The 27,792-nt window shown below is 38.4% G+C and overlaps 1 protein-coding gene across 4 annotated transcripts in view; it reads right to left on the bottom strand.

The window, feature by feature from the left end:
* Window positions 1–27,792, bottom strand: part of CDKAL1 (CDK5 regulatory subunit associated protein 1 like 1) — a 608,618-nt gene that overhangs the window by 478,137 nt on the left and 102,689 nt on the right. For all 4 annotated transcript variants that reach the window (XM_069562792.1, XM_069562791.1, XM_069562793.1 and 1 more), the window contains one exon: window positions 24,053–24,137. In XM_069562792.1, the coding sequence (XP_069418893.1) occupies window positions 24,053–24,137 (85 nt within the window). The remainder of the gene's footprint in view (window positions 1–24,052; window positions 24,138–27,792) is intronic.

Below are 27,792 nucleotides of genomic sequence, written 5' to 3' on the forward strand. Positions count from 1 at the left end.
AATAGCTGATAATTCTACAGGTTTTAATTTCAAAGGAATTTCAGTGATGTGCAAGTAAGTAAGAATTCTTATCTCAATTAGGTAAATTATCACAAATGGTTAGTATTTCTAACAAGAAAAGCCAGTAAGTATCTGCACATTTAAAACATACGTCAAGGAAATGAGAATGTAGGAAGAAAAGTAAGTCTCCCTCAGAACTGGAAGGCCCACTCCCCTCAAAAGACCAGCTGAGATCTGATCCCTTCCAAGTTCTGGCTCCTTCTTAACTTCTTGCCACTGGTGGCAGCTCCCATTTTCTCTTAACTGTGACCCCTCAAAATATGGGTTTTCCAAATGTAGCCAAGTGGTTTGATTTTCTTTCTCATGTTTGGGGCTGTGGAAAAACAACAACTAAAACTAAAAAACGAAGCCCTAATAAATTATTTATTCTAAGGGGAAAAAATGCAAAAATGAGAATTACTGTAAATTCTCACAGCTGATATTCCCCATCAGTAAGCTTTCTACAATGGTTTCACTGTAGGTTTCATGATTTTCAAACCACAAGAATAATAAAATATCAGAGTTCCCAAAAATAACTAACCCCTCAGCAACTCATACAGAAATTCTGTGCAACACACCAAATTAAAAGGCCAGAATGGTTTCAACTTCATAAACAAACACTTAAAAGAAGTAAAGATGAAGAAAACCAGAGACAAATTACCATCATTACACCTATTTATTAGCTGTAGACAGAATTCACAAGAGCTCATGATGGTTGGGGCTCCAAACAGAAAGCTGCCTAAAATAGTTATAAAACTCCAGGTCAACTCTGAGGTTAAATAACAAACCGAGAATACATCCACACTAGCCATCTCTTTCCTCTTTTTGACATTTTTAAATTCAGAATGTAATCCTGGCAAAGAAACAGTGAGAACTGTCCTGGACCTCATGGCCTTCATATGTACTCTCTTAAGTACATATGTACTCTGATTTACTCTGAGGGGGGAAAAAAAGGCAGAACAAAAAAACTCTTAATAGGTAGACAGTAATCTTATGTAAATGTCCCAATGATAGGGACAGAGGAGGATAATGAAATAGTTACTTTAAAAGTGCCACTAAGGGATTAAAGACAGAAAGGGAATTTTAAGGGAGCTTGGGAGACCAACCTAAGCTAATGACCACTCAAGACAAGAATCCAGTAACCCGGCAACAATCTACACTACCTTGAAGGAAGAGCAGGCGCACTGGAGCTCGTGGCACACCCAAGCCACAGGTCCTGAAAGTTGAAACACAAGACGGTAGATTTGGGGTCTGGATCTTGTTACATGACGACAGGCAGTTAACAGTCCTTGAAGAGTTGCGTTTCTGCTTTTGCCCAAGACAGGAATATAGGTGAAGGGGGAAAAATCTAGGTGAAAGGGGACATTATACCGAAACCTGAGATGAATTACTGTATTTCAGTATATACTACCCCTCTTTTGCTAATATGCATATGACTTAAGCAGCACCATAATAGTTCCAGCCTGGGATGGTTATATACACACTGCTATATTTAAAATGGATAACCAACAAGGACCTACTGTATAGCACAGGAAACTCTGCTCAATGTTGTGTGGCAGCCAAGATGGGACGGGAGTTTAGGGGAGAATGGGTACATGTATATTTATGGCTGAGTCCCTTCATTGTTCACTTGAAATCATTACAACTTCGTTAATCAGCTATACTTCAATATAAAATAAAAAGTTTTAAAGAAATAAAGAATAATAATAATAATAATAAAGACAGGGGGTTTGAGTCCCACTGTCAGGGATCATCAGGGATCATGGATTCAAGTCCCATCCAAGAAGGACTGTGGTTTCACCAACGTCCTAGTATTACTATGCAAAAGTTACCAGACCTATACAACAAATCCCATAAGACAAAGTCCTACAAATTTAAAAGCTGCCTGCTGTGAAAATAAAGTCAAAACTAAAAGGCTTCTAAGCATACCACCCCAATTTATATATGTTTATTTGTAAATTATACACTTCCTCAGGTGGCACTAATGGTGAAGGACCTGCATGCCAATGCAGGAGACGTAAGAGAAATGGGTTTGACTCCTGGTCGGGAAGATCCCCTGGAGGAGGGCACGGCTACCCACTCCAGTATTCTTGCCTGGAGAATCCCATGGACAGAGGAGCCTGGCGGGCTACAGTCCATGAGGTCACAAAGAGTCAGACACGACTGAAGTGACTTAGCATGCACACACACAACTCACTGTGAAAACTGTTTGTGTACTTCAGAAAAATATACAGAAACAGAAAATGTAAAGAATGAGATAAAAATGAAGCTTGTACTATTTTCTTCCCACCCAACTCCCAGTGCACTGTTTTATCTACCCTGTGGGTATGTGTACTCTATTTTGGAAATACCTACAAGAAAAGACAGAAACCAGACTGAGGCCTTTACACTGCCTTGGAGTCCATTCAAATTATGAGAGCACCAACAACTGATTATCTTCTCCAACTCAAGATGCTTGCTTTCTGCCCTTTCTGAAACCTTTAGTACCACCTCCATCAGAAGATACAGGGCAAGAGATGGACAAGGAGGCAAAACAGCATGTGCAGAGGCCACTGCTTAAGAGCACTAATGAGGAAGTCTAATAAAACTCAGATTAAATTAAGTGTGCATGCTTGCCCTGCCACTGCTGACTTTCACCTAGCCTGGTACACTTGCTGCCCTTGCTTCAGACCATCATGCAGGGCAAGCAGTGTGATCAATCACCTCCAGCACCACCAGCAGAAGGCAGGCCGGCCCCCCACACCATCTGCACACGCACCTGCTCTCAGCAGCACTGGCTGCTAGGGGCCTGCTGGCCCAGAGATGCCCTGGCCCGGCGGGGCACCACTGTGAACTCACATTTTCCACAGAAACAAGTCCAAAGATGAAGGAAGAAAGCTGCAGATAGTGAAAGACAAGAGACAGAATAATGAACGGCAGCTTACAAATGAGAGCTACAAAACCTCTTGGGAGCTGGGTCATACAGCATTTTACCCACCCACAGTCCCTGAAGATCGTTTTTAAGCAGTACTGCCCACTCCCTTGGATATTTCCTACTTAAAAAAAAAGTCTAGTAATATAGTATTTGTTGCATGAAGTATATATTTCATCTTATTTGAAAAATATATTTATTATTATGTATGAGCAAAATGGTTATTAATATAACATATCATAATCTCTATTTCCTGTTTTTGTACACTGATGAAAGTACTCAAACAGACCATGGTGGATACACAGGAAAAATAGCAAAAAATGGTCTACAAAACCTTCTCCCAAGATCTGAATGTTAAATTCACTGTCTTGATTACTGTCTAAATGGGCTCCCCTGGTAGCTCAGATGGTAAAGAATCTGCCTGCAATTCAAGAGACCCACGTTCACTCCTTGGGTCGGGAAGATCCCCTGGAGGAGGAAATGGCAACTCACTCCAGTATTCTTGTCTGGAGAATTCTATGGACAGAGGAACCTGATGGGCTACAGTCCATGAGATCACAAAGAGACATGACTGAGCAACTAACACTTTCACTTTCATTGTCTTTAAGAGCACAGTAAAGCAACCCTGACTTTAAAAGTTCTCCTAGAGCTGATTCTCAATATACAAAGAAGCTCACATGAGCATACTTATAAAACAAAGTCTGTAATTAAAGACAAAGTAAACAGTAACTAATCCAAATACATTAAAAATAGTCGATTACACTCATAATCAATGAAACACACATTAAAACAAGGAACTATCATCCGAATACCCATTAAATTAGCAAAGTCAAAAGGTGTAATTCTAAAAGAAATGTGTTTCTTTCACTGCTGGACAGGAAGCTGATTCATACACTTTTTCCAGAGAACAATGTGACAACATGTACCTGGAGTTTTTGAAATACTGTTTTCAACCAAATTTATACCTTTGCAAATATAAGCTACATTAAAATATATATACATTAGCCAGCCAGCAATGAACCCAAAGACGTATACCCGAGATGTTCATTTTTTTCATGTTCATAATACATGTATTGGATGCACTGGACAAATTGGATGAAATTTAAGCATCAAAGAAATGTACATAAACTATAATATATCCATAACATGAACTATTACACAGCCATTGAAAATTAATATCAAGTAATAAATTTGAGTGTTTAAGTAAGACACAAAAATAGCACCAAACAATTTCACCTGTATGAAAGAGGAACCCATGCAGATAAAGACTGGAGAGACACACAGCAGCATGCTAAGTGCACAAAGGAACACAAGCAACTCTGAAATTGCATTTTCCAAACATTCTACAATCTGCTGCTAACCTTATTTTTTAAATAATCAGGAAGAAAAATAGTTTGAAAAGTCTATGGATCAACAACCAATGATACTGGAAGACCGTAAAGGTACAGGTGGTATGGTACAGCCAGGACCAGAGCTGCCTGAGGGATGCGGCCTGCAGTGTCGTCATTGCTGGAAAGGATCTGTACTGTCCACTCCATCCTCCCCAGGCCTCCAAGCACCCGGCCTGGCTCTGCCGTGAATGAGAAAGGAAGGAGGCTTAGAAGCCAGAGAAGTGCTTTTCTCCTCCTACAGCCCTGCAACTTCCCACCAGTGCCCTCTACTGACTGCAGCAGCTAACACGAGGACTATTATTACCGGGTCCAGTTCCAGTTCCACAAAGCAAGACAGAGAAGGCTGGACTAGGGGCTAAGAGATGATAAACTGAGAGCTGGCACACCGTCTTTCCTATCAAATAAAGACTGGACTCTCCCTTATTCATTTTTGGGTCCCTGGCCCCTAATACAATGCCTGGTGTAAAGTAGGAATTTAAGACATGGAAAGAAAACAGAATTTAGACCCAGGCAAATACTTGGTTCAAGCCTGTCCAGTCAAAGGCCAGGGACAATGCACAACTTAGCAGCAGGAAAGCACTGATTTCCCCGACTCCAGGGAGCACAGGACTGGGGCTGCCTAGAATCACACTTTGGGAGTTACTGTAACAACTTCCTGTGTTCCTTATAGGGATTCATCTACAAAAGAGAGGCCATCCTGCAAAAGAACTGTAAATGCATTCAGGACAACACTGAACAATTGAGGCAAAGCGGGCCAACAGGAACGAGCCTTAATCTAAAGATCCCCACCTAAAGTGACGCAACAAACAAAACTGAAGTCATGGATCCTTCCCAACCTTTCTCTCATTTTTCATTGTTCATCTCAGATATTAAAAACTTTGGATATCATTGATATCCAAAACTGTTACTTTTTCATCTTAAAATCACATCCTGATGTCAGGAAACTTAGATGATAAAACAAAACACCTCTTTACAAGCTAGCAAATAAGAAATATGGGTTTAAGTTTTGCCCTATTATCAAAAACCTCACCTTGCTGAACAGAAAGAACCATCATTAAGTTGTCTTTTTCAAGGTTTTTTAAGGCTCAAGATTTGATCCAAAAGTGCCCTGTGCAGCCAGATTTCTACATAAAGCTACATGAGCGTGTGCTCGGTTGCTCTGTCATGTTCGACTCTTTGTAACCCCAGGGACTGCAGTCTGCCAGGCTCTTTTGTCCATGGGATTGTCCAGGCAAGAATACTGAAGTGGGTAGCCATTTCCTCCTCCAGGGGATCTCCTCCTCCAGGGGATCTTCGCAACCCAAGGATCGAACCTGAGTCTTCTGCATCTCCTGCATTAGCAGGTGGAACTAAACATTGAGCCACCTGAAAGCCCCACAGAAAGCAACATGCAGAAAGTAAACATTTTCTTTCAATCAGAATAAAGAAAATCACAGATGTAGACAGTGACAGACAACATTCAGTCTTAACGAAGTCTTGCTTACTGAGAGAACAATTCGAGGCAAGTGACAACTTGTCTAGTCTTAACCATCTTATAAAAAAAAAACTAGTCCTAGAATAGTAGTGCTTTGAGCAATAAAGATAAAAAAAAAATCAAACACTGCTAACAGGACTGTCAGGAAATTCACTCTCAGTTTTCCTTAATTTGGCACATATTTATAACAAAACTAACTTCAAATATGTTATAGCTTTAAAAACTACTAATATATGGGAGTCTACAATCATTACAAAATAAAGTTTTTCTTAAAATAGCAACAAAATTGATAATGTCCTTGTATCCTAAGATGTTCTTCCAATAAATTTCAGAAGGAGCATCCATTCATCTTTCAGAAACTATACAATTATGCCAGAACCTCCCTCTAAAACCATTCAACACAAAACAGACCTAGACTCAAAGCTCTCCCCTAAAGATGCTTATCTATAGCTGAGGACAGGGTCCATGCTCCAGTTTCCAGAACACTGTCCAATGTGTAAGACATAAGGGATGATATTTGCTGGAGATGGAGAAGGCAATGGCACCCCACTCCAGTACTCTGGCCTGGAAAATCCCATGGATGGAGGAGCCTGGTAGGCTGTAGTCCATGGGGTCGCTAAGGGTCAGACACAACTGAGCGACTTCACTGCTAAAAGGGTCTCTCCACATAGATGTTTAACACACAAGGTGGCCCAGGTTGTGGATAACAATGCCACTCATTTTATCTCATAGTCACTATTACTAATTAAAAAATAATTCAATTTATTCTTATTCACTGCTACTGGTCATAATGAACCCTTTGTCAGCTGGTTCCAAACAGAACAAAATACTATCCACATATAATTTCCATTCCTAGTAATAATTTAGGTCTCATCTAAGGAGGGCTGGAAATGGAATGGCAGAAATAGGAATGGCAATGGCAATTTAACACACAGGTTCTTTCTTTTTTTTTTTAAGTGTTTTTCTGCTATGTTTGAAATATTTTTCTCTTACTATGAATAAATATTCTAGAATTCATTTGAGATCTAGATTAAAAGTTACTCTTTCAAAAGCCTTCCCAACTAGTTCACCCCAAAATGATCCCACCTAACTATAAAGAACCATTCTACAACTAATAAAAATGCAATAGGGAATAATTAAGAAATGCAGTAAATCAATCAGCACCCCCAAAAAATGAGATAAAGAAGCTAAAAAAGAAAAGCAATTCGAAGAGAAAGTGGTGGAATTAGAGAACAGGAAATGCGAATAACATTCATAAAACTGGATTTCGAAAGATTAAAAAAAAAAAAAAAGGATAAAGCCAATATTTAAAATTAGAACCCAAGAAAACTTTCCAGAAATAAACGAAGATCTGAGTCTACATATTGAAATTCTTCCAATATCTAGTAGAGTTAACGTGGAAGAATCCCCTGGATAAACCTTAGTAAACTCTTAGGCTTTAAAATAAAGATACTCAAGGCCCACAGGCAAAAAAAAAAAAAAAAACAATGAACAAAGGCAAGCGAATCTGACACATCCGAGTTTCTAAAACACGATGCATGGCAACAGTAGAGCAGCTTTTTGTTTTTGTTTTTATAGAAATTCAATGAAAAAAGTATGAATAATGGATTTTACATCCAGTCAAGCTGTCCTTCAAATATCAACACTATATAAAAAGTCTTAAACGTAATAGGAATTCATAATCCTTTCTTGAAGAATCTACTACAAAATAAGCTTATTTATGCAACCAACCAATGACTAGGGAAATTTCAGAGAAACAGAGTGGTAAGTCCATTCATACAAATAACCGTAAATCTGAGACTAAAATAAAAGTGAGAACATTAATCTTTGAAAGCTGAAGATTAATGTACAAATGTTGTACGTTGTAACAAAGTACAAATGGTGCAAAAAAAAAAAATCTGAAGAAAAGGGAGAGGAAGTTGACTAAGTAAACTAAGTCCACTGGTTGGGAAAATGCCAGAAGTTAAACTCTAGCACTGAATAGATGGTAAATGATTAAATAGGTAAAAGAGGAATACAATCATTCAAACAGGACAAACACAAACGTAACAACTAAAATAAAAATACAAATGCTCCTAATTACCATTTAGGTAATCTAAGGAAAAAAGTATATCTCATAGAGAAATATAACAAGTATAAAACAATATATATCAAGAGAATCACAAAATATCACCACGGAGATGAGACACAAATAAATATATCAGTCATATCAACAAATACAAAGGAGCTTGGCTTTATTAAAAGAAAAAGATTTTAAATTTGGCTTATAAATGTTCTATACACAAGAGACAAAGTGAAGCAAAGTAGTTCAGAATGGTTAAATTAAAGGGATAGACAAAGGTATAAAAAGCGTACAAAAAAAGAGCAAAGTAGAATTCAAGCCGCAAGGGTTAAATAGGAAAAGAACACTTTAATTCTAAAGCCACCACTGACAACAGAATTACAAGACTTAGAAATATTCATGGACCAAATAGTGCTGGAACCACACATAGACTAAAGAGGCTGAGTCTGAAAGGGTTTTAATCTCAGGGGAACTAGAGGATATGAAATGGAGAATCTCACAAGTGTGCCATCAGAAGAAAGAACCTTAAAAACAAAGAGAAGGCCTTTTTTTTTTTTTTTTTTTTTTGGAGAGTACTTTGGTAACTAACATCTATGTATGCACTTACCTTTCAACCTAGCCATGTCTACTTGAGAAATTAATCCTGAAGATACACTTCCAATAATACAAAAGTATATATGCAAAAGTTTAGTCACTACAGCACTATTTGGAGCTACAAAATATTAGAAACAACGTAAATGTGCACGTGTCTGAAAGTGGCTGAAAATACAGCCACTCGAAGTGCTATTCAGCCATAAGAAAGGATGATCTCTATCAACTCAAGCAGAGTTTCCAGCCTCTATTACCGAAAAAGGGTAAAGAATAAAGAAATCTCTAGAATATGCCATCATTTAAATTAGAGGGAGATTTCTAAAACTTACATGGATTCTGCATACAGAATTCTGTATATTTATTCTGTGGAATAATGATCCACAGAGTAAATAACTGTGAGTCAAAACTGATATAAATAAATAATTAAAGACAACTGTTACCCTCATAGTAAAAGTCCAATTAAAAAATGTAAAAGACATGATGGAAATAGAAAAATCAAGATTTGACTTGCGCTTATATGTACAAAAAAAAAAAAAGAAGAAGAAACCAGAAGCTAATGGAGACAGGTGGGAACAGGATGGAAAGAAGAGAAGAATCGGGATGATAACCAGCATAAGTTCCAAGTGATACTTCTGAGTAAACCTTATACTTTTTAACATGCATACAGATACTGGATATAGAAAAAGCAGAAGAATCAGAGATCAAATTGCCAACATCCACTGGATCATCAAAAAAGCAAGAGAGTTCCAGAAAAACATCTATTTCTGCTTTATTGACTATGCCAAAGCCTTTGACTGTGTGGATCACAACAAACTGTGGACAATTCTGAAAGAGATGGGAATACCAGAGCTCCTGACCTGCCTCTTGAGAAATCTGTATGCAGGTCAGGAAGCAACAGTTAGAACTGGACATGGAACAACAGACTGGTTCCAAATAGGAAAAGGAGTCTGTCAAGGCTGTATATTGTCACCCTTCTTATATAACTTATAGGCAGAGTACATCATGAAAAATGCTGGGCTGGAAGAAGCACAAGCTGGAATCAAGATTGCTGGGAGAAATATCAATAACCTCAGATATGTAGATGACATCACCCTTATGGCAGAAAAAGAACTAAAGAGCCTCTTGATGAAAGTGAAAGAGGAGAGAAAAAATGTTGACGTAAAACTCAACAGTCAGAAAACTAAGATCATGGCATCTGGTCCCATCACTTCACGGCAAATAGATGGGGAAACAGTGGAAACAGTGGCAGACTTTAATTTTCTGGGCTCCAAAATCACTTCAGATGGTGACTGCAGCCATGAAATTAAAAGACGCTTACTCTTTGAAAGGAAAGTTATGACTGACCTAGATAGCATATTTAAAAGCAGAGACATTACTTTGCCAACAAAGGTCCATCCAGTAAAAGCTATGGTTTCTCCAGCAGTCATGTATGGATGTGAGAGTTGGACTATAAAGAAAGTTGAGCGCCAAAGAATTGATGCTTTTGAAGTGTGGTGTTGCAGAAGACTCTTGAGAGTTCCCTTAGACTGCAAGGAGATCAAACCAGTCCATCCTAAAGGAGATCAGACCTGAATATTCATTAGACGGACTGATGCTGAAGCTGAAAACTCCAACAATTTGGCCACCTGATGTGAACAACTGACTCATTTGAAAAAACCCCGATGCTGGGAAAGATTGAAGGCAGGAGATAAGGGGATGACAGAGGATGAGAGCTGCAGGCCATGGAGTCTCAAAGAGTCAGACACAACTGAGCGACTGAACTGAACTGACATATACATAGATATAAATGCGTGTACAAATATACATTTCCTAGGCCTGTCCACAATTAATAGCCACCTCATGCGAAGAGTTGACTCATTGGAAAAGACTGATGCTGGGAGGGGTTGGGGGCAGAAGGAGAAGGAGACAACAGAGGATGAGATGGCTGGATGGCATCACTGACTCGATGGACGTTAGTCTGAGTGAACTCCGGGAGTTGGTGATGGACAGGGAGGCCTGGCGTGCTGCGATTCATGGGGTCGCAGAGTCAGACACGACTGAGCGACTGAACTGAACTGAATTGCAATGATATCCCAGTAACAAGGAGCGTACCTATTTCTCAGAGGTTTCTTTATATCCTTCACCAATGAAAGAAACCAGAACTCCTTGGAGAAATGGCTCAAATCAAGACCAAAGCAAGGAAAGCACAAGAGAAGCCTGGACTCTCATGGCATTGGGAAGTAGCCAACTTAGAGGAGTGTCCATTGGCCAAATTCAGACAATTTGAGCAGCAAAATAATGATAGCAAGGAATTATGTCTAAGATTAAAATAAATAACCTTGACTCTGTGTGCGTGCTCAATCATGTCCAGCTCTTTGTGACCCGTGGACTGTAGCCCACCAGGCTCCTCTGTCCACGAGACCTTTCCAGGCTAGAATACTGGAGTGGGTTGCCATTCCCTCCTGCAAAGGTTCTTCTTGATCCAGGGACTGAACATGCATCTCCTGTGTCTCGTGCATTGCAGGTGGATTCTTTACTGCTTGAGCCATCGATAGACAGATGGAAGAAGGAAAGAGTCAGCTGTTTCTTATAGCAAGATTCCAATTAATTACCAAAGAATGCACGATGGCAACAGAAAAATCATCACTTGAAAAGTAACACAGAATTGTTATATGTAAAAATAATCAATGAGGGCAAAAATTAATGGTGAAAACATGAAACAGGATACATGCATAATAGCAAAGTATCACAAAATACTCATTCATTCCAAAGGCAAAGATAGGAGCTAGTGCAGAAAGCTGAAAGCCACCACCTTAAGCAGATACATTTAATATCCAGCTAGTATATGTCAAAGTTAACAACAACAACAGAAAGATTTAACAATACCCTGAATCTTCTTAGTATGATACACTGAGAAGGACACATACCTATCACTTTCTATATTCTCGATAAAATGCGTTAACATCTGAATCCAATCATGAGGAAATACTAGAAAAGCTCACATTAGGCAATAGTCCACAACAAAGGTCACCAGTACTCTTCAAAAGTGTCAATGTCATAAAAGACAGACTGAGGAACTGTCCTATATCAGACAACGTAGGATCTTTAACTGAATCCTGAACCTGAAAAGCACAAAATTTTGAATGAAGTCTGAACAACAGTTCATGGTATTGTCAATACCATGAACTTATTTATGGTTTTTATTTATAATAATAAATTTACTATAATTTATTGTCAATTATCAATAAATTAATAATTAATCAATATTAATTTCCTGGTTTGATCACTGCATTATGGTATTGTAAGATATTTAAACATTACAGGAAGCTGAGTGAAAGGTCCATAGAAAATCTCTGCCCTGTTATGTAACTTTTCAGTATTACATTATTTCAAGATGCAAATTAATACAAAAGTTTAATACTCTATAAAATTCCAATCAAAGCATGTTTATAAACAATATTTATAACAGCCAGTTATTAGGGAAAAACCTAAATGTCCATCAATAGATGAGTAAATAATATTTCACATATATAAAAGAGAACATTTACGAATCCATAAATGAACGAGAGCACAAAGAAGTAGTCTATGAATCTCTGCAGGGACACAAAGACGCTGTTGCAGAATGTTCAAGTCACAATCTGGAATGGGAATTGGATATTCAACTTTCCTCTAATAATATCCAATGGCACCTACAGAAATCCAACAAGTATTATAGAACTCTTCTCTTTCGTTAGATTTTCACTGGTTGTATCTAATTCTCCATTTTCAAACTAAATGCAAAACACTAAACTTTCATCTGAGAACAAGAAGCATTGTTCTCAGATGAAACAAACTTTTCAGAATTATATAAAAATACTGTTTTCAAGCAGTTAATTATATAATGGATTTAAATCTCAACCTGTCTTCCAATTGTTTAAGACCTTCTGTGATAAATTTTAAACTCTGTTTTTGTTTTCCATCTAAACTGTTCTAACACTTTTCTAAACCAGGTTTACTTGTTATCACAAAATGAAGTATCAGAAACAATGAGATACATACTTTCCTTATAAATTCCATGTCAAATATGGTCACTGCAATTCTTAAGAAAGTATGCGAAAATTCCCATTTTGCTATTGTTATTATTTCTGAAATAGCACAGGGTAACCAAAAAGAAGAAAAGTTCTCAAACATCAACTATGTTGTTTCTTAAATATTCTGAATAAAGTAAACAGGAGCAAGAGGGTCCATTGGTTCACAGATGTGCTAAGAATGTCACCCAATATTCCAGATGCGATAAATGAGAAAGATAAAACACGTATCTTGCCTCAAAGACTACAACCTGTGGCAGAGGTATCAAGGCACAGTAAGTATTCTCCCTTTCTTCAGTACTAACAGAACCCCAATTCTGCTGGAAGCAAAAACAAGACTGAAATGTAGTGAAAGTTTTAGCCACACAGTTGTGTCCGACGCTTGGTGACCCCATGGACTGTAGTCCGCCAGGCTCCTCTGTCCATGGAATCCTCCAGGCAAGAACTAATCTAAATCAAACGAAAATACACTGCATTTCCTAGCCTCCCTTACAAATAGCGGTGGTCATGTGATATGGCTCCAGCCAACAGGTGCAAACACAAGGTTTTGTGTGAGACTTCCTATGAAGCTTCTTTAAAAAAGGGACAAACTCAGCTGGCATTGTCCCTTTTCGTAGTTCCTCCTCTTTGTAAAGTACATACAATGCCTGAAGAGTAGCAACCATTTTACATCATAATGGAAAGATCAAGAGAACTTTAGAGACTCAGATCTCAACATCCTTGAGTTGGTAAACTAAAGCCAGCAACTTCCTAACTATGGACTTTGTATTACATAAAGAAAAATAAACCCCCAATCTTACTTAAGCTTCTATTTTTAGGGTTTTCTATGACATGCACCTGAACTTAATTTCTAAGTAATGCAATCTAATAGGAAAGAGATACAGAAAAAGTTCTATGAAAAACTACAAAGGAAGACATTTGTTCTGACAAAGGCAGGGAGTGGAGTAGGTCAGGAGAAAAAGGGGGGGGGAGGGGGGAAGCCAACACACCAAGAAAGCAAACACGTGGGCTGACTCATTCACTTGTTCAACTATTACTGTCAACCAGTGTATGAGGTGCTGGGATACAGATAAAAGACACAGTGGCTGTCCTAAAGGAACTTCAAAATGGGTTACAGACAAAGATATGATTAAAACTCAGGGTTATTTATAGGGGGCAGCCACACACAGCTGTCAGATTGTGTCTACAAAAATTGGTATCTTTCCCTAATACCCTCAGTGGTACCATCCACTCAAAGTCTGTGCTCAAAGGTGCGCCTTAAGGACTGCCCTCAGCCCCTGGGCTATAAAAACAGTAATAGAGAAGCTAAACATAGGGTACTTAGGATAGAATGTGCATCCACAGGTAAGACCACTCTCTAAAGGCAGAGCTGCACTTTACCCGACGACTCTATGTATCCTTCACTGCACCCCACCCAGTTTCCCACGGTCAACGACAACCAAGTCTTAATGTAGTCAAAAATTCAAAGTAACTCTTTTAATATGACCCAGAGGACACCTAAACCTAATTGTAACCACAAGTAAGGGACAGAAACAGTTAATATTTAATATTTTAGTATCTTGTCCTATGGGTTTAAAGTCATACTTTTCATTTATTATCAGCTAATAACACTGCTGAATGACCAAAACTTCAGAAAAATTACGTTTTTCATACTTACAGCATACAAGAAGGGGAGGAAAAAAAACACAAGCATCTTTTTTTCTCTCCTGTTGCATAAACACACACACACCAAGAATAAGTAGAATGTCTTTCAAACCAAAACAATAGGAAATCACTCTTGGCTGAAAGCACAGGCTTAGATCATGTTGATTTCATCTTTAATCCTGCTGAAGCAAGTTTCTGCATGCTTTCTGGGCCTCCACCTACAGAGATGTTAGGACAACAGCCAACACATATATTTAATTACGTAAGTATTCAATGCTATCAGCCAGCTGTTGCCAGTATATAATACACTGACCTCTTTCACTTACTCTCCTGTTTAAAACGGCAAACACAAAGCAACTGTTGCTGTAACAGTAATCATGAAATATGCAAAATACTATTCTCCAAAAACATGTTAGGTAGCTATGAAACTCAGCTTTGCATTTTAAAATGATTTACTACATCTAAACTGCTTTTTCTGTTCCTGATCTGCAAATTAAGGAACTAATCTTTCAACTGCATATTTAACTATTCCTTTTTTGTTTGTTTGAAGTTAACCAGGACTTCAATCCTAAAATATACTTTCTCCTTTATGCCCCATCAAATTTCTCACTGGGATTTGTCACATACCAATCTCCCTGTACTCCCATTCATCTCCATGCTTTTCCATGGATAGGGGACATGCAACTAAAGCCTGTAACAGGAAATGGGTCAAAATCTGCCCTGAATTATTTAAGTCTCACCCTTCACTTTAGGAATCAACAGAGAGCTCTTCATTTATGTTTCCAGAAAGCACGTTCATCCAATACCATCATTAACCCCAGACTAGCTGACGGGGGAGAAAAACAATACAAAGTCCTAGCAACAACAGAAAGTAGACTAAACAGTCCCATGACTTAAGACTTGAATAATATGAATTCACATATGGCAGACAGTAAGAAGATCTAACGCAGAAACAGCAACTCATCCAGAGAAATTTGGCCTGCATCAAACCAGCTTTCAATTCGACGAAAAACTCAGTGCCAAATACTTACCAGGCACCATTCTAGAAACTAAAGATCCCTCAGTAAACAAGACAACATCCCTGTCCACATAGATCTTACTGTTCCACTCCTCTCACAAAGATCCTGTATCAAGTCAACCTCCCCAAAACATCTACTTCTTCACCCACAACAGTCATGTTGACTTTTTTTTCTCCCACTTTGGGGTTTTTAATATTTTGTTCATTCATTGAAACTGGACAACTTGATACTCAAATATAAAGTTATATAATTTATAATATACTTAACATAACACAAAATAATATATTAGCAATGACTTGTTGATGCCCTGACAGCAGAATGCTGCCAAGCACTCTTCCCCCAAAAGGAAGAATCAATTGATTTAACCTAATTGTACAAATACATGTTGAGTACAACTATGTGTCTACAACAAGGTCAAATACTACCTGTTTTATATCTACCCTTTCCCACCCTCTGACTTGAGATGAGAAGCTTCAATTAAATCAATGGCCAAGATTCTGAAGCAGGCCCAGCTTGCCTCATGTGGCAGGAAGAACAGGGTCCTGCCACTTAGAGCTGAGGTTCTGCCAACATGACCAAGCGAAACTTCAAGAAGGAAGAACTCTCACTCCTTTCACTACCTCCCTCTGGGAAGAATTGTGGACTCATTGTGACAAGCACGCTTCTTATCTCATTTAGGACAACAAGGGAGCAGGTTTCTTCCTAGTTTATAAGCAAAACATAAAAAGCAAAATGCCATGATTCCTTAAAAAGAGAGCCCTTTCGTACAGTCTTCCAACTTAGAAAGTTCTTTCCCCTTGTAGCAAATCAAAGCCTGTGTCTACAAGGGAGTCACAGTGGTCTTGGGAGTCTCCAAATAGCTGACAAGCAAGTCTTACTCTATTGATGGTATCTGTTTCCCAAGAAAAAGAAAATCATTATATGGTGGAGTCAGAGGGTCAAAGACTTCATAAAAAAGGATTTTCCTGAGGTCAATAACCTGACTTAAAGACCACAATCTAGTAGAGAGTCAAATATGTAAACAAATAATAAAATGTAATATGCAACAATAGATGTTTGTCTGGGATAAAGCAGCAGCACAGAGGAGAAGGCGATTACCTCTGTGGACGCTAGCGGTGAAGGGTTGGTGGTAGCAGGAAGATAACCTTGCACTGAATTACCTCTGATAGGAGAGCCACAAGATGACTGGGTTGCCAAGTAGGATTGCGTGGGGTGCATAAGAGAGAGAAGAGAAGAGAGAGTATTCACATGCATGCACTTGTGGGGGAAGAAGAGCACACTCCAAGGAAGAGGAAAAACATATGCAAACACATTATGTGTCTGGAAAATCATACAAGCCTGGCAGGAAGTAAAATTCTATGGAGGAGCAGAGAGAAAAGAGGCAATGGAGGCAGGCGAGGAACAGATTTTTTCTTTTTGGAGGCTAATTACTTTATAATGTTGTATTGGTTTTGCCATACATTGACATGAAACCGCCACGGGTGTACCTGTGTTCCCCATCCTGAACCCCCCTCCCACTTCCCTCCACGTACCATCCCTCTGGGTCATCCCAGTGCACCAGCCCCGAGCATCCTGTATCATGCATTGAACCTGGACTGGCGATTCGTTTCACATATGGTAATATACATGTTTCAGTGCCATTCTCCCAAATCATCCCACCCTCACCCTCTCCCACAGAGTCCAAAATACTGTTCTATACATCTGTGTCTCTTTTGCTGTCTCGCATACAGGGTTATCATTACCACCTTTCTAAATTCCATATATACGCGTTAGTATACTGTATTGGTGTTTTTCTTTCTGGCTTACTTCACTCTGTGTAATAGGCTCCAGTTTCATCCACGTCATTAGAACTGATTCAAATGTATTCTTTTTAATGGCTGAGTAATACTCCACTGTGTATATGTACCACAGCTTTCTTATCCATTCATCTGCTGATGGGCATCTAGGTTGCTTCCATGTCCTGGCTATTATAAACAGTGCTGCGATGAACATTGGGGTACACGTGTCCCTTTCAATTCTGGTTTCCTCGGTGTGTATGCCCAGCATTAGGATCTCTGGGTCATATAGCAGTTCTATTTCCAGTTTTTTAAGGAATCTCCATACTGTTCTCCATCGTGGCTGTACTAGTTTGCATTCCCACCAACAGTGTAAAAGGGTTCCCTTTTCTCCACACAGATTAGTTTTAAATACCTTGTTAAACTAAGAAATTCTATCTTCATTCTGTATCTGAGAAGGAACTGTTACAGAGCGTGAAGGACAGGAAAGCATGAGCTGGAACAGAAAAGAAGCTGAGAACAGGCTCAACTTCTGCTGTAATATTAAGTGCAAGAAACACGGAGGACCGTTACTAAGACATTAGCAACAGGGATGGAGAGAAAAGATTCAATTTAATGTGTCCAGTTCGTGGCAATTTGATGAAACATGAGAACATACTGGTTCACTGCAAATTCCAAGAAGCAATAAACACTAATAGCACTGGGCAAAAGCAAAGAGAAGAAAGAAGTTGAAGGGAGGAAGAAAAGGGCATTTCAGAAGGAGAATCAATTCTAAAGGACAGGGAAAATTGGCAAGGGAAAGAGGGAGACAAAGAAAACTCTCAGACTCTCTGATCAGTGACTTGTAACCCAACAAAGACAGGTTATAGGAACGTTGCTGGAGGAAAGGTGAGGCAGATAATGGAGAGGTTCTGACACAATGATTTAAAGTGTCAACGGGGCATCTAAATGACAAAGTCCAGAAAGGAGCTAGACGTACAAGCTTGGTTCTTGGAAGGGGAGACCAGGATCAGGAACAGAAATTTGGGAGTAATCAGCATACAGATAGTACCTCAACAGTAGAAGTAGATGAGAAATGGTAGCAGGAAGTGTAAGCTCATGTTAAAAATAGCCCTGCTTTGAGAAAAACTGTCACATTAGACAAAACGAGCAACAATACGTATTAGGTCAAACAGTACAATATTTTGAACTAACACTCCATGTTGAGGGAAACCTTTAAGGTGGGAAAGGAGAGCTGGAACCATGAGACGGTGACTGGTACAAGCAAACAATGATTCACTTTCTGTGGCTGACGCTTGAAACAATAACATAAAACTGATACTGAACTAAAGTCACTTCATACAATCAGAAAAGCCAAAATTAAAATATCTCAGTGTAAAGAAAAAATCCACAGCCTACAGTATTAAAAAAAAAAAAGTAAGTTTAACAAAACAAACTATGTTATCTAACCTGTTTCTTGCAAAAAGCCAAACTAAAAGCTAGTAGTTTTATCTCCCAATGCCAATTTTTTTAATTAAAAAAAGACTGCCTGATTACTAACAAATCTAGTTAAAATAGAACCAGTTGAGGTTTTTTTCCTTTCTTTAAACAGTGTAAGTACTAACTGAAAACGAAAACATTTCTGTTCTTAATAAGTCAGTTTTTCAAAGGCAATTTATTTTACAAATTCAAGTTGAAATAATATTCTGATGTGTCCCCCAACTTTAACTTATGATGAGGAAGTTCACTAAATCCACATAAAGCCAAAAATATTTTCATAATAGAAATGAAGTTCCAATAATTTGTTTGATCAACAAGATGCTGTTTCTAAAAAGAGCTCTCCTTTAAACTGAAGATATCATACAAAGCACGCTACCCTCTGTCTCAACACACACTTTCATCTTGGGCCATTACTCCTTATATTTCCATGGTTCTTTCCAGTAATTTCACTTAGATATCTAAACCATCCCTTTAACATTACCATTTATTTCTTCAGGCAAAGGTGGTTCAAAGAACTCGTGACTTGTCTATCCACTATCAGTATGGCTAAACCACAGTGCCCATTTGGGTTAATAATGCACAAGGTCAAACAGAGGTTGACAGTCCATGATCAAAGCAAGCTGGCTATTCTTTCTGTCATTTATATGCAACACACAAGACGTGTTTATTTTCACCAGCCTCTGAATGACCTCCTTTAGGTGGCATGGAAAAGATCCCACATTTCTATAAAGCATGAACCAAAGGAGTTTTCTTATTTGATACTCTCATTAAGAGGAAATTCTTTTTTTTTTTTAACTTTTGATCTTTTTCGTTTATTCAAGAGCCCCTCAAGTTAAAGGCCATATTGTCTAAATCAAATTGGTATACTGGATAAAAACAAGGACAGGGCAACTGGCAAGGGCTCAAGAGGATAGAGTATGCGTGCAACAGCCTGCCATCACAAAACGCGGGGCTCATTAGCAACTTTTTCAAAATTAGTAAAGGCAATAATAGCATTTAAGACTTCAGAGTTCAAAAGGCAGACAAAAAAATCATTCTTAACTCCTTTTTCACTACTTAAAACTCCTACTCTTATCAATCTGAGTATCAATGATATAAACACTGCAAAACCTTAGTGATTAGACCAACTAGTAGAAAGTATTGAGCGGTAGAGCCTACAGATGAACAGACATGCATTTTCATCCCAACTATGTTATTTTGACTAGGTTAAGAAATTACTTAAGGACACAATGATTTATTATCAGTACCAGTGTATAAAATGAAAATTTCCAAATAATTTTATGCCAATATGCTCTGCAACAAAGGTTAAATAATACTCCCAATATTTTTTATACTGTGATGCTGCAAACCTAATACTTTTGACCACCGCCACCAAAAGAAAAGAAAAAGGCCATGGCTGCCTTGTCACATATTTACAGTTCTGAGATCTTAATCAAGGCTGCATTAATCACATGAAAGATAATAAAGCTCTCACAGTTTTCTTTCTTTTCTCCTGTAAATATAGGAGGGTCTACTGCCAGGTAGCTCAAGAGATAAAATGATTTGATAACAGACAAACTACTCTTAAATATCAAGATTACATTGGGAGAGAAACAAAAGCAGATGATCAGAAATAATGACAAACACCCAGACATAAGTAGCAAAGTGAAGCAATCATCACTCGTAGGGCTTTCAGACTAGAGAAATATAGCCCCCAGCCCATTCAATAAAGGGTGAGTTCGAGCATAAGGGATTAGGTGCGGCTGAACAAAGAGAAATGCGACATCCTACCAGGCACTGTGCTGCACTGAGTCGCTCAGTAGTGACTGACTCTTTGCAACCCCATGGACTGTAGCCCACCAGGCTCCTCTCTCCATGGGCATCTCCAGGCAAGAGTACTGGAGTGGGTAACCATTCCCTCTCCCAGGTGATCTTCCCCACCCAGGGATAAAACTCAGGTCTCCCACATCACAGGTGGATTTTTTACAGTCTGAGCCACCAGGGAAGCCCCGATAGTGCTATCCTTGCATTTAAATGTTGCCTCACTATGATGAGAAGAAAAAAATGCATCTAGTGAGCAGGCTGAAGGGAAAGGATGGAGCCAGAGGTAGAGAGAAGACAAACATGTCGCATGACTGAAGGTATAATAAAGTTTATGAACTATCCATCTTTGTTTTGCTTTGTTAGGAGACAGTGATGAAAGAGGGGAAAACATTTAAATAAAGTGAAATGCTTGACAAGAGTAGGTAATCTTTCACTGAAAGTCTGTACATATATAAATGTCACTTGAATTGGATGTTTTCTCAATGTTAATTGTTAATGTGCCTTCTACAGGATTATATTTATTCTGGAAACAAATCCAACATTAGCTTAGGTGTTACATTAACAAGAGCTAGTTATGATTATCAAAAGCCTTCAAAGCCATTTAAAACAGAAATACTTAATCACCTATAGTACTGTTAAATTTTCTCTCAATCAAGCAGAACAGCGCATTAAAGGAACCTACACTCACTACCACTAGCTTTGTAGCATTAAAATGACAAACACATCTTAAGTGATTTCCTCACTTAATCAAACACCGTATCATTATCTTAAACCACTTTCACAACAGTTTATATAAGAAAACCCACTGACACAAGTTATATTTGACTTTTTAAGTAAACTTGTAGAAACAGTCTAGAGGTGTATCCATTAATTACATTATAACATTGATAATCACAGAAACTAATTTCTCTGGGTTTTGAGTTTAGAGGCTATCAGTAGCACTAAAATATCTTTGTATCTTACGCCTTTCCAGTGTGGAAAAAAGTAGATAATGTGGAACATGACAGACGTCTCACAAAATAAAAAGCATTCTTTGAAAATAAGCAGCACCTGGCAAATTTCATGCTCTGCTGTTGTTTTAACTCTCGCTTCTTCTGGTCCTAACCACAGCCCTAACTCCCTAGTTCCTACCTACATCACCGCCACCCTCCTAAGCCTCCCAACCATTGTTCAGGTAGCAAGTCTTCACTGCTCCTTCCATAGTTACTGAGTTGAGAACACCATCACATTCAAAGGTCACTTCTATGGAAATACAAAAGCTGTATCTCAAGTGTTGTCTGATAATCTGCCCCAAATCTACAACTGCTTACCTGACATCTTTACCTGGAAAGCATAGTATTAAATTTAACAATGCACAGGCTGTAGTGAGACTGCCTACGTTATTATCCCACCTCCACCATTTATGAACTCAAGGGCTTTAGAGAACTTCATCTGAAAAACAGATGCTTTTTCCTCTGTAAAACAGAAATAAAAGTGAAAACTATAATTCATTGGAAGACTGCAAGAATTAAATTAGATAATATCCAATTGATGTAAAGCACCTTGAACAGTGCCTGTCATACAGAAGACACTTGATGAGGATCAAATATTACCCATTACTTTATAATAATATTTAGCTGTAACTTCACATTTTCAAAACTAAAACATGTCTTCCTTCAAATTGAAGAACAAAGAGGCACTAGCACTATCAAACATTTGGGCCTAATAATATAAATCTAGACTAATTAGGACTATGTAGAGTAAGCACCGAAACAAAGAAATAGATCCATGAAACTGAACACCGTGCCAAGGGACAGACCCAAATATCTGTGGACAATGAGCCTATGACAAAGAGGGTAATAAAGAAATAAAAGGAGAACGGGCAGGCTTTTTAAAAAAAATAATAAATGATACTGGGAAAGTTGGTGTTTATGCAAAAAAATAAATAAAATGGGACCCCCTTCCTGGTACCACACCAAGAGAAAAAAAAATCAATTCCAGATGAATTATAAATATGAATGTAAGAATTAAAAACCACAAAATTTTTAAAAGAAAATACACAGAATATCTTTAGAGTAAGGAAAGACATCTTAAAGAAAACAAGCACAGACCCAAAGGCAAAGATTGAACATTTTAAGCCAGAATTTCTCTTCAGCCTGAGATACCGTTAGAGAAATTGAAAGACAAGCCACAGCTGATAGCTGCAACAAATGTAATATGTAAGGGTTAGTACACAGAATGCATTGAATGTATTCCCACAAATAAAAAGACAAGTATCAGAAAAAATACTTCAAAAGCATTTCACAAACACACACAAAATTCAAATGGCAAACATACAAAAAGAACCTCAACATCACTAGTAATCATAGAAACAAATTAAGACCACATTGAAATACCATCTCCGCCACCAGATTGGCAGAAATTTACAACCCTGACCATATCAAGTATTGGCTAGAATGGAGAACAACCACACACATTCATGACCGGTGGGAATGAGGTTCAGTATATCCGTCAGGGAAAAAGTTCAATATCACCTAAAAGTTTGAATATCCACACACCTGTGACCCAATAATTCAACTCCCAGGTACATATCCTAAAATAACTTTTGCATGGCTGCACTGGAAAATGTTCAAAACATTCAGAGCACCAATGCTCATAAAAGCAAAACACAGGGAAAACTCAAAACTCTTTCAATGATAAAATGAATAAATTATGACAAATTCATTTAGTAAGATACTACAAATGGCCAGAGTTATTTTACATCCATCAACATGGATAAATCTAAAAGCAAAATGGTGAAGAAGCAAATTCAGAACATCAACAGTGTAAGTCCAATAAATAAAGCTTAAAACAGGGCAAAACTAATTAAACCCATTGTTTACAGATATATTTAGCAGATGATAAATAAAAGGCAGGGAATGACTCACACAAGTCAGGAAAAAAAATACATCTTGAGGATACGACTGAAAGAGGAACACGGGGCAGTTACCTAAGGTCTTGGTAACGCCTTATTTCTTATGCTGGATGGTGGATGCATAAGTGTTACATTTGTTATCCTATTTAAACTGTACATGTTTCATAAACGCATTTATGTATGACATATTTCACAATAAAACCAATGTGGTGGGATAGAATGAAGAGAGTGAAGTCAGGAAATGAAGACTCTTAACAAGTTTCTCAGGAAAAGCAAGAAGAAAAATACGATGATAGCTAAAAGAGGTGCATTGGGGCTGAGTAGACCTGAGTGTGTTTATAGGTCAATGAAAAGGCACCAATGGGGTTGGAGAGGTTGAAAATAGAGGTGAATGAGAATATAAATTTATAGAATGAAGGTTCTAAGAAGGTGGGTGGAGTAAGATTCAGAGATGTGAAAGAAGAATACTTCTTTCACTGTAAGTTGAAGAACAATTCAATAACCATGGATTACATGCCCACTCCCCCAGTAAACTGCAATTTCCTTGATGGCCAGGCATTATTAGCACCTAGAACAGCACTAACAGGCAGGGAAGAGAGAAGAGGTAAGGACTGCTTTGGGCAGTTTCAAAAACTAGGGACTGGATTCCCTGAGAAAACTATGTTATTAATACTTAACAGATAGTCAAAACATCTATTAGCCACCTTTATAAATACTCAAACATCTATTAGAAAAGTCTGCATTCAAGTTTTGCTCTTTATCAGATAAAGTCAAAACAGTATAATTAGAAAACTCCAACTCATACTTTTATTGATAACATCCTGAGTATTTGTAATGTTAAGAATCTTTTAAAAGCTATTTTCCCAAAATTCTTACAACACTTAGAAAAGATGAAGAAAGAAAAAAAAAATCAGCTTTCACTTACTTAATTGAGTTTCTAAAGTGGTCTTCAGCCGGATTTTTTACAGTACAACTATTCAGGAGCCATAAGTCTGCATCTGATGCATTTTCTATTAAAAACAGAAATATGAAACAGGAAAGTAAGTATCACATTTAGTCAGCCAAAAACATCCAAGTGCTTACTCAAATGGCATTGGGACTGTGGTAGGGTGGGGGGTTAGGGAGAAGAGCTAGAGGATGACTCAGGTCAATGGGCCATTACAATACAATACGCAGCTGCTTCAATATGGAAACATTGGTGAGAAATAAATATTAAAAATATATAACCTGTGCTCTCATTTTCTCATTTAAAATATAAAGAGGATAAGCATTTTCTTCCTACGTTGTCAACACCTGCAAGTATTTAATAACGTCCAAAAGATAAAGTGAAACTGGCCTAATCTTACCTCTGAATATGAAATTAATTGCCTCTCTGGGGACTGTGTGTTAACATTATTCAAGCACATGTATTATTCACTGAATATTCTTCAGCTTGAGATGTTACTAAAAATATGGCTTGTCCTCTTTGAAAAAGTTAATGATTTACATCAAAGTAAACCTTTTATTCCTCTCACTAATTCGATTAGATACTGTTATATACAATAATAAACTCACTAGCTATGCAACAAATCACCTAAACTCATGTTTACTGAAATGAATTTATAAATGCCTGAAGTGCTTGATGCTATTCCAACAACCTTACTGCCTAAAAGGACTTAAACAGTAAAACAGGATTACCACGATGAAAGGAAAACCAAAATTGAAAACTGCAGCACCTTCACTGGTATTTCATTAAGAACAGAAGCAAAGGTCAAAAGACATGAAGAACCAAGGACACTTGATGTCTGTGTGTACAGTCTCTGCCTGGGAACAGAACTTCCAGTGAGAACATAACATGAAAGGGAGGGTGAGCATGTCCAAGCTTCCAGTAAAACTTAGCAAAACCTTCTTCCCCAGCATCTTTTATAAAAATGGTAAATTTCTTTTTACAAAGAGGCAAGATACACAACTCTCTGAAAAGAAAAGCTCCTCATTACTATACATCAGCTGAATACTAAGATTCCCTCTAACTTGTCTTACTCCTTCCATTCACACGCCTCACCCGCACCCCAGAGTCGATCTTCCCACCCAGAACCCAGAGGGGCTGTCCATAAAACATCCACCTGGCTGCCTGCTCAAACTCAGAGATGACGAGTATTCACCTACCTTTTCTAGTTCCTCCCAAATTATCCCCAGAGATGCTACCTAAAAGACAGTCTTCTTGTAGCAATCTGATCAATTACCTTTTCAATCTTCCAGGGAATTTCAGCTGGTATTCAAAAATCTCTACCTCCTTAACTTCAAAATTCATTTCTCCCTATATTCTTTATCCTTCCAGCCACACCAAAGCAAATTCCTCAAGTTTGCACTAGTCCATCTGAGGAGCACACTTGATTTGCTTCACAGAAACAGCTCATGCCCCTTTCATCTGCCTACCCACTTGGCTAACTCCTATTTGCCCTTCAGTTCCCCCTTGATGTTGGTTTGACGCCTCCTCTCTGCACTCCCATAGTAGACTGTGTTGAGACTATCCTTGTACTTTACAATTCTGCATTAAAATAATACATTTTCCCAGTCTGTCTATATTACTATTAAAGAGATATTGAAGACAACATTTTTTTCTGCTGTTATCTGAAAGTCCAGGGCCTAACACAGTGATGGGTACAAAACAGACATTCAAGTAACCATGGAAAACAAAACAGGGCACAAGCAGGAACAAGAAAAAAGATGCTAGAGAGATAATGTGTGGGACCACATGCGTATGGCTTGTTAGATGCCTTCTACCAATTTCCTAAAGCTCTGAAGGCCACACCAATCCTCCAAAATAAGCTTCAAGAAGTTCACCAATTTATTTAACAAATATTTAGGACCGAGATTTTACCTTATTCACAGCCAGATCCCCAGTACTTATTACAATGCCTCGTACATAGGTACTCAGTCAGTATCTACTATTTACTGAATGAATGCTGAATCTTGAAAGACAAAGCAATACTATGAGCTATGTATTATGCACATAGGAAAAAGTCACGGGTGTCTGTTAGCTAATGATGAAGAATGTAGAGACTATGGGCTTACTTCAAACAAACAAAAGTCAGAAGACAGAACCATATGTGGCAGAAGACAACTCTATATCCTGGCACATTCTTTTCTTCAGTCACCTTCAAGTTGTCAGACCACTTTTCCCATACTTCAACAAAAGCCTTCTCAAGGAGAACTCCATTAATAAATAAGGCACATTATTCTACTTTGTCTGGAATTTTGCCAACGTTGAAATGTATTGCCTTTCAAAATAAAGTGAATACTATGCTTGGTGACTCAGTACTCGTGATCAACAGGAATCCTGTGAATACACCAATATGCCCACAATGTTATCTAACTTTTTCGGTGTGTGTGTTAGTTACTCAGTTGTGTCCAACTCTTTGTGACCCCATGGACTGTAGCCCACCAGGCTCCTCTGTTCATGGAACTCTCCAGGCAAGAATACTGGAGTGGGTTGCCATGCCCTTCTCCAGGGGTTCTTCCCGACCCAGAGACAGAACCTGGATCTCCTGCATTGCACGCAAATTTTTTACCATCTGAGCCACCAGAGGACAAACTTTTTGGTAACCACCTCCAAAAAGACCATGTCCTTTCTCCAATGAACATATGAGTTTCTTATCCAGTTATCTTTGAACTTAGTTTTGAGCTAATATATTTAGTATTGTCAAAAAGATCATTCTACTTAGAAGTCATAAAGATTGTTCTACTCAGAAGTGTAAATCAACCAGCAATCAAAATGCAATGAGGCTGTACTATGTGTCAGGCTCTGTCCTAAGTGCTGGGGATGTGGCTGTAAAAGAGATTCAACCTCAAGGAGTTTACAATCTTAAAGAGGAAATCTGATCAAAACAAAGGAACAGAAACGAGCAAGGTAATTTCAGGCACTGGTCAATGATATTAAGATGATTAAAGAGGGTAATGAACAGAGAATAACTGTGGGGTTGCTGGTCAAAGTAAGTGTCCCTCAGAAGTTTAAATCTGAGTTGAGACTGACACAATGGGAAGGAATCCGCCAAGCAAAGATCAGAAAGAGAGAGCACTCGAAGAGGAAAATACCACAAGTGCAAAGGCCATGAAAAAGGCCCAAGCTTGTCATGTTCCAGTAACAGAGATGATCAGCGTGACTGGACACAGGGAGAGAAAGGTCTGAGAAGCAGGTAGGAATCAGATGATGTTGGCAAGTTAAGAGCTTTCAGTTCAGTTCAGTTGCTCTGTTGTGTCCGATGACTCTTTGTGACCACACAGACCAGCACACCAGTCTTCCCTGTCCATCACCAACTCCCAGAGCTTGCTCAAATTTATGTCTATTGAATCAGTGACGCCATCCAACCATCTCGTCCTCTGTCATCCCCTTCTCCTCCTGCCTTCCATCTTTCCCAGCATCAGGGTCTTTTCAAATGAGTCAGTTCTTCACATCAGATGGTCAAAGTACTGGTGTTTCAGCTTCAGCATCAGTCCTGCCAATGAATATTCAGGACTGATTTCCCTTAGGATGGACTGGTTGGATCTCCTTGCAGTCCAAGGGACTCTGGAGAATCTTCTCCAGCACCACAGTTCAAGAGCATAAATTCTTCAGCACTCAGCTTTCTTTATAGTCCAACTCTAACATCCATACATGACTACTGGAAAAAACATAGCTTTGACTAG

Source organism: Ovis canadensis, chromosome 20 (genome assembly GCF_042477335.2).
Source record: "Ovis canadensis isolate MfBH-ARS-UI-01 breed Bighorn chromosome 20, ARS-UI_OviCan_v2, whole genome shotgun sequence".
NCBI lineage: Eukaryota > Metazoa > Chordata > Mammalia > Artiodactyla > Bovidae > Ovis > Ovis canadensis.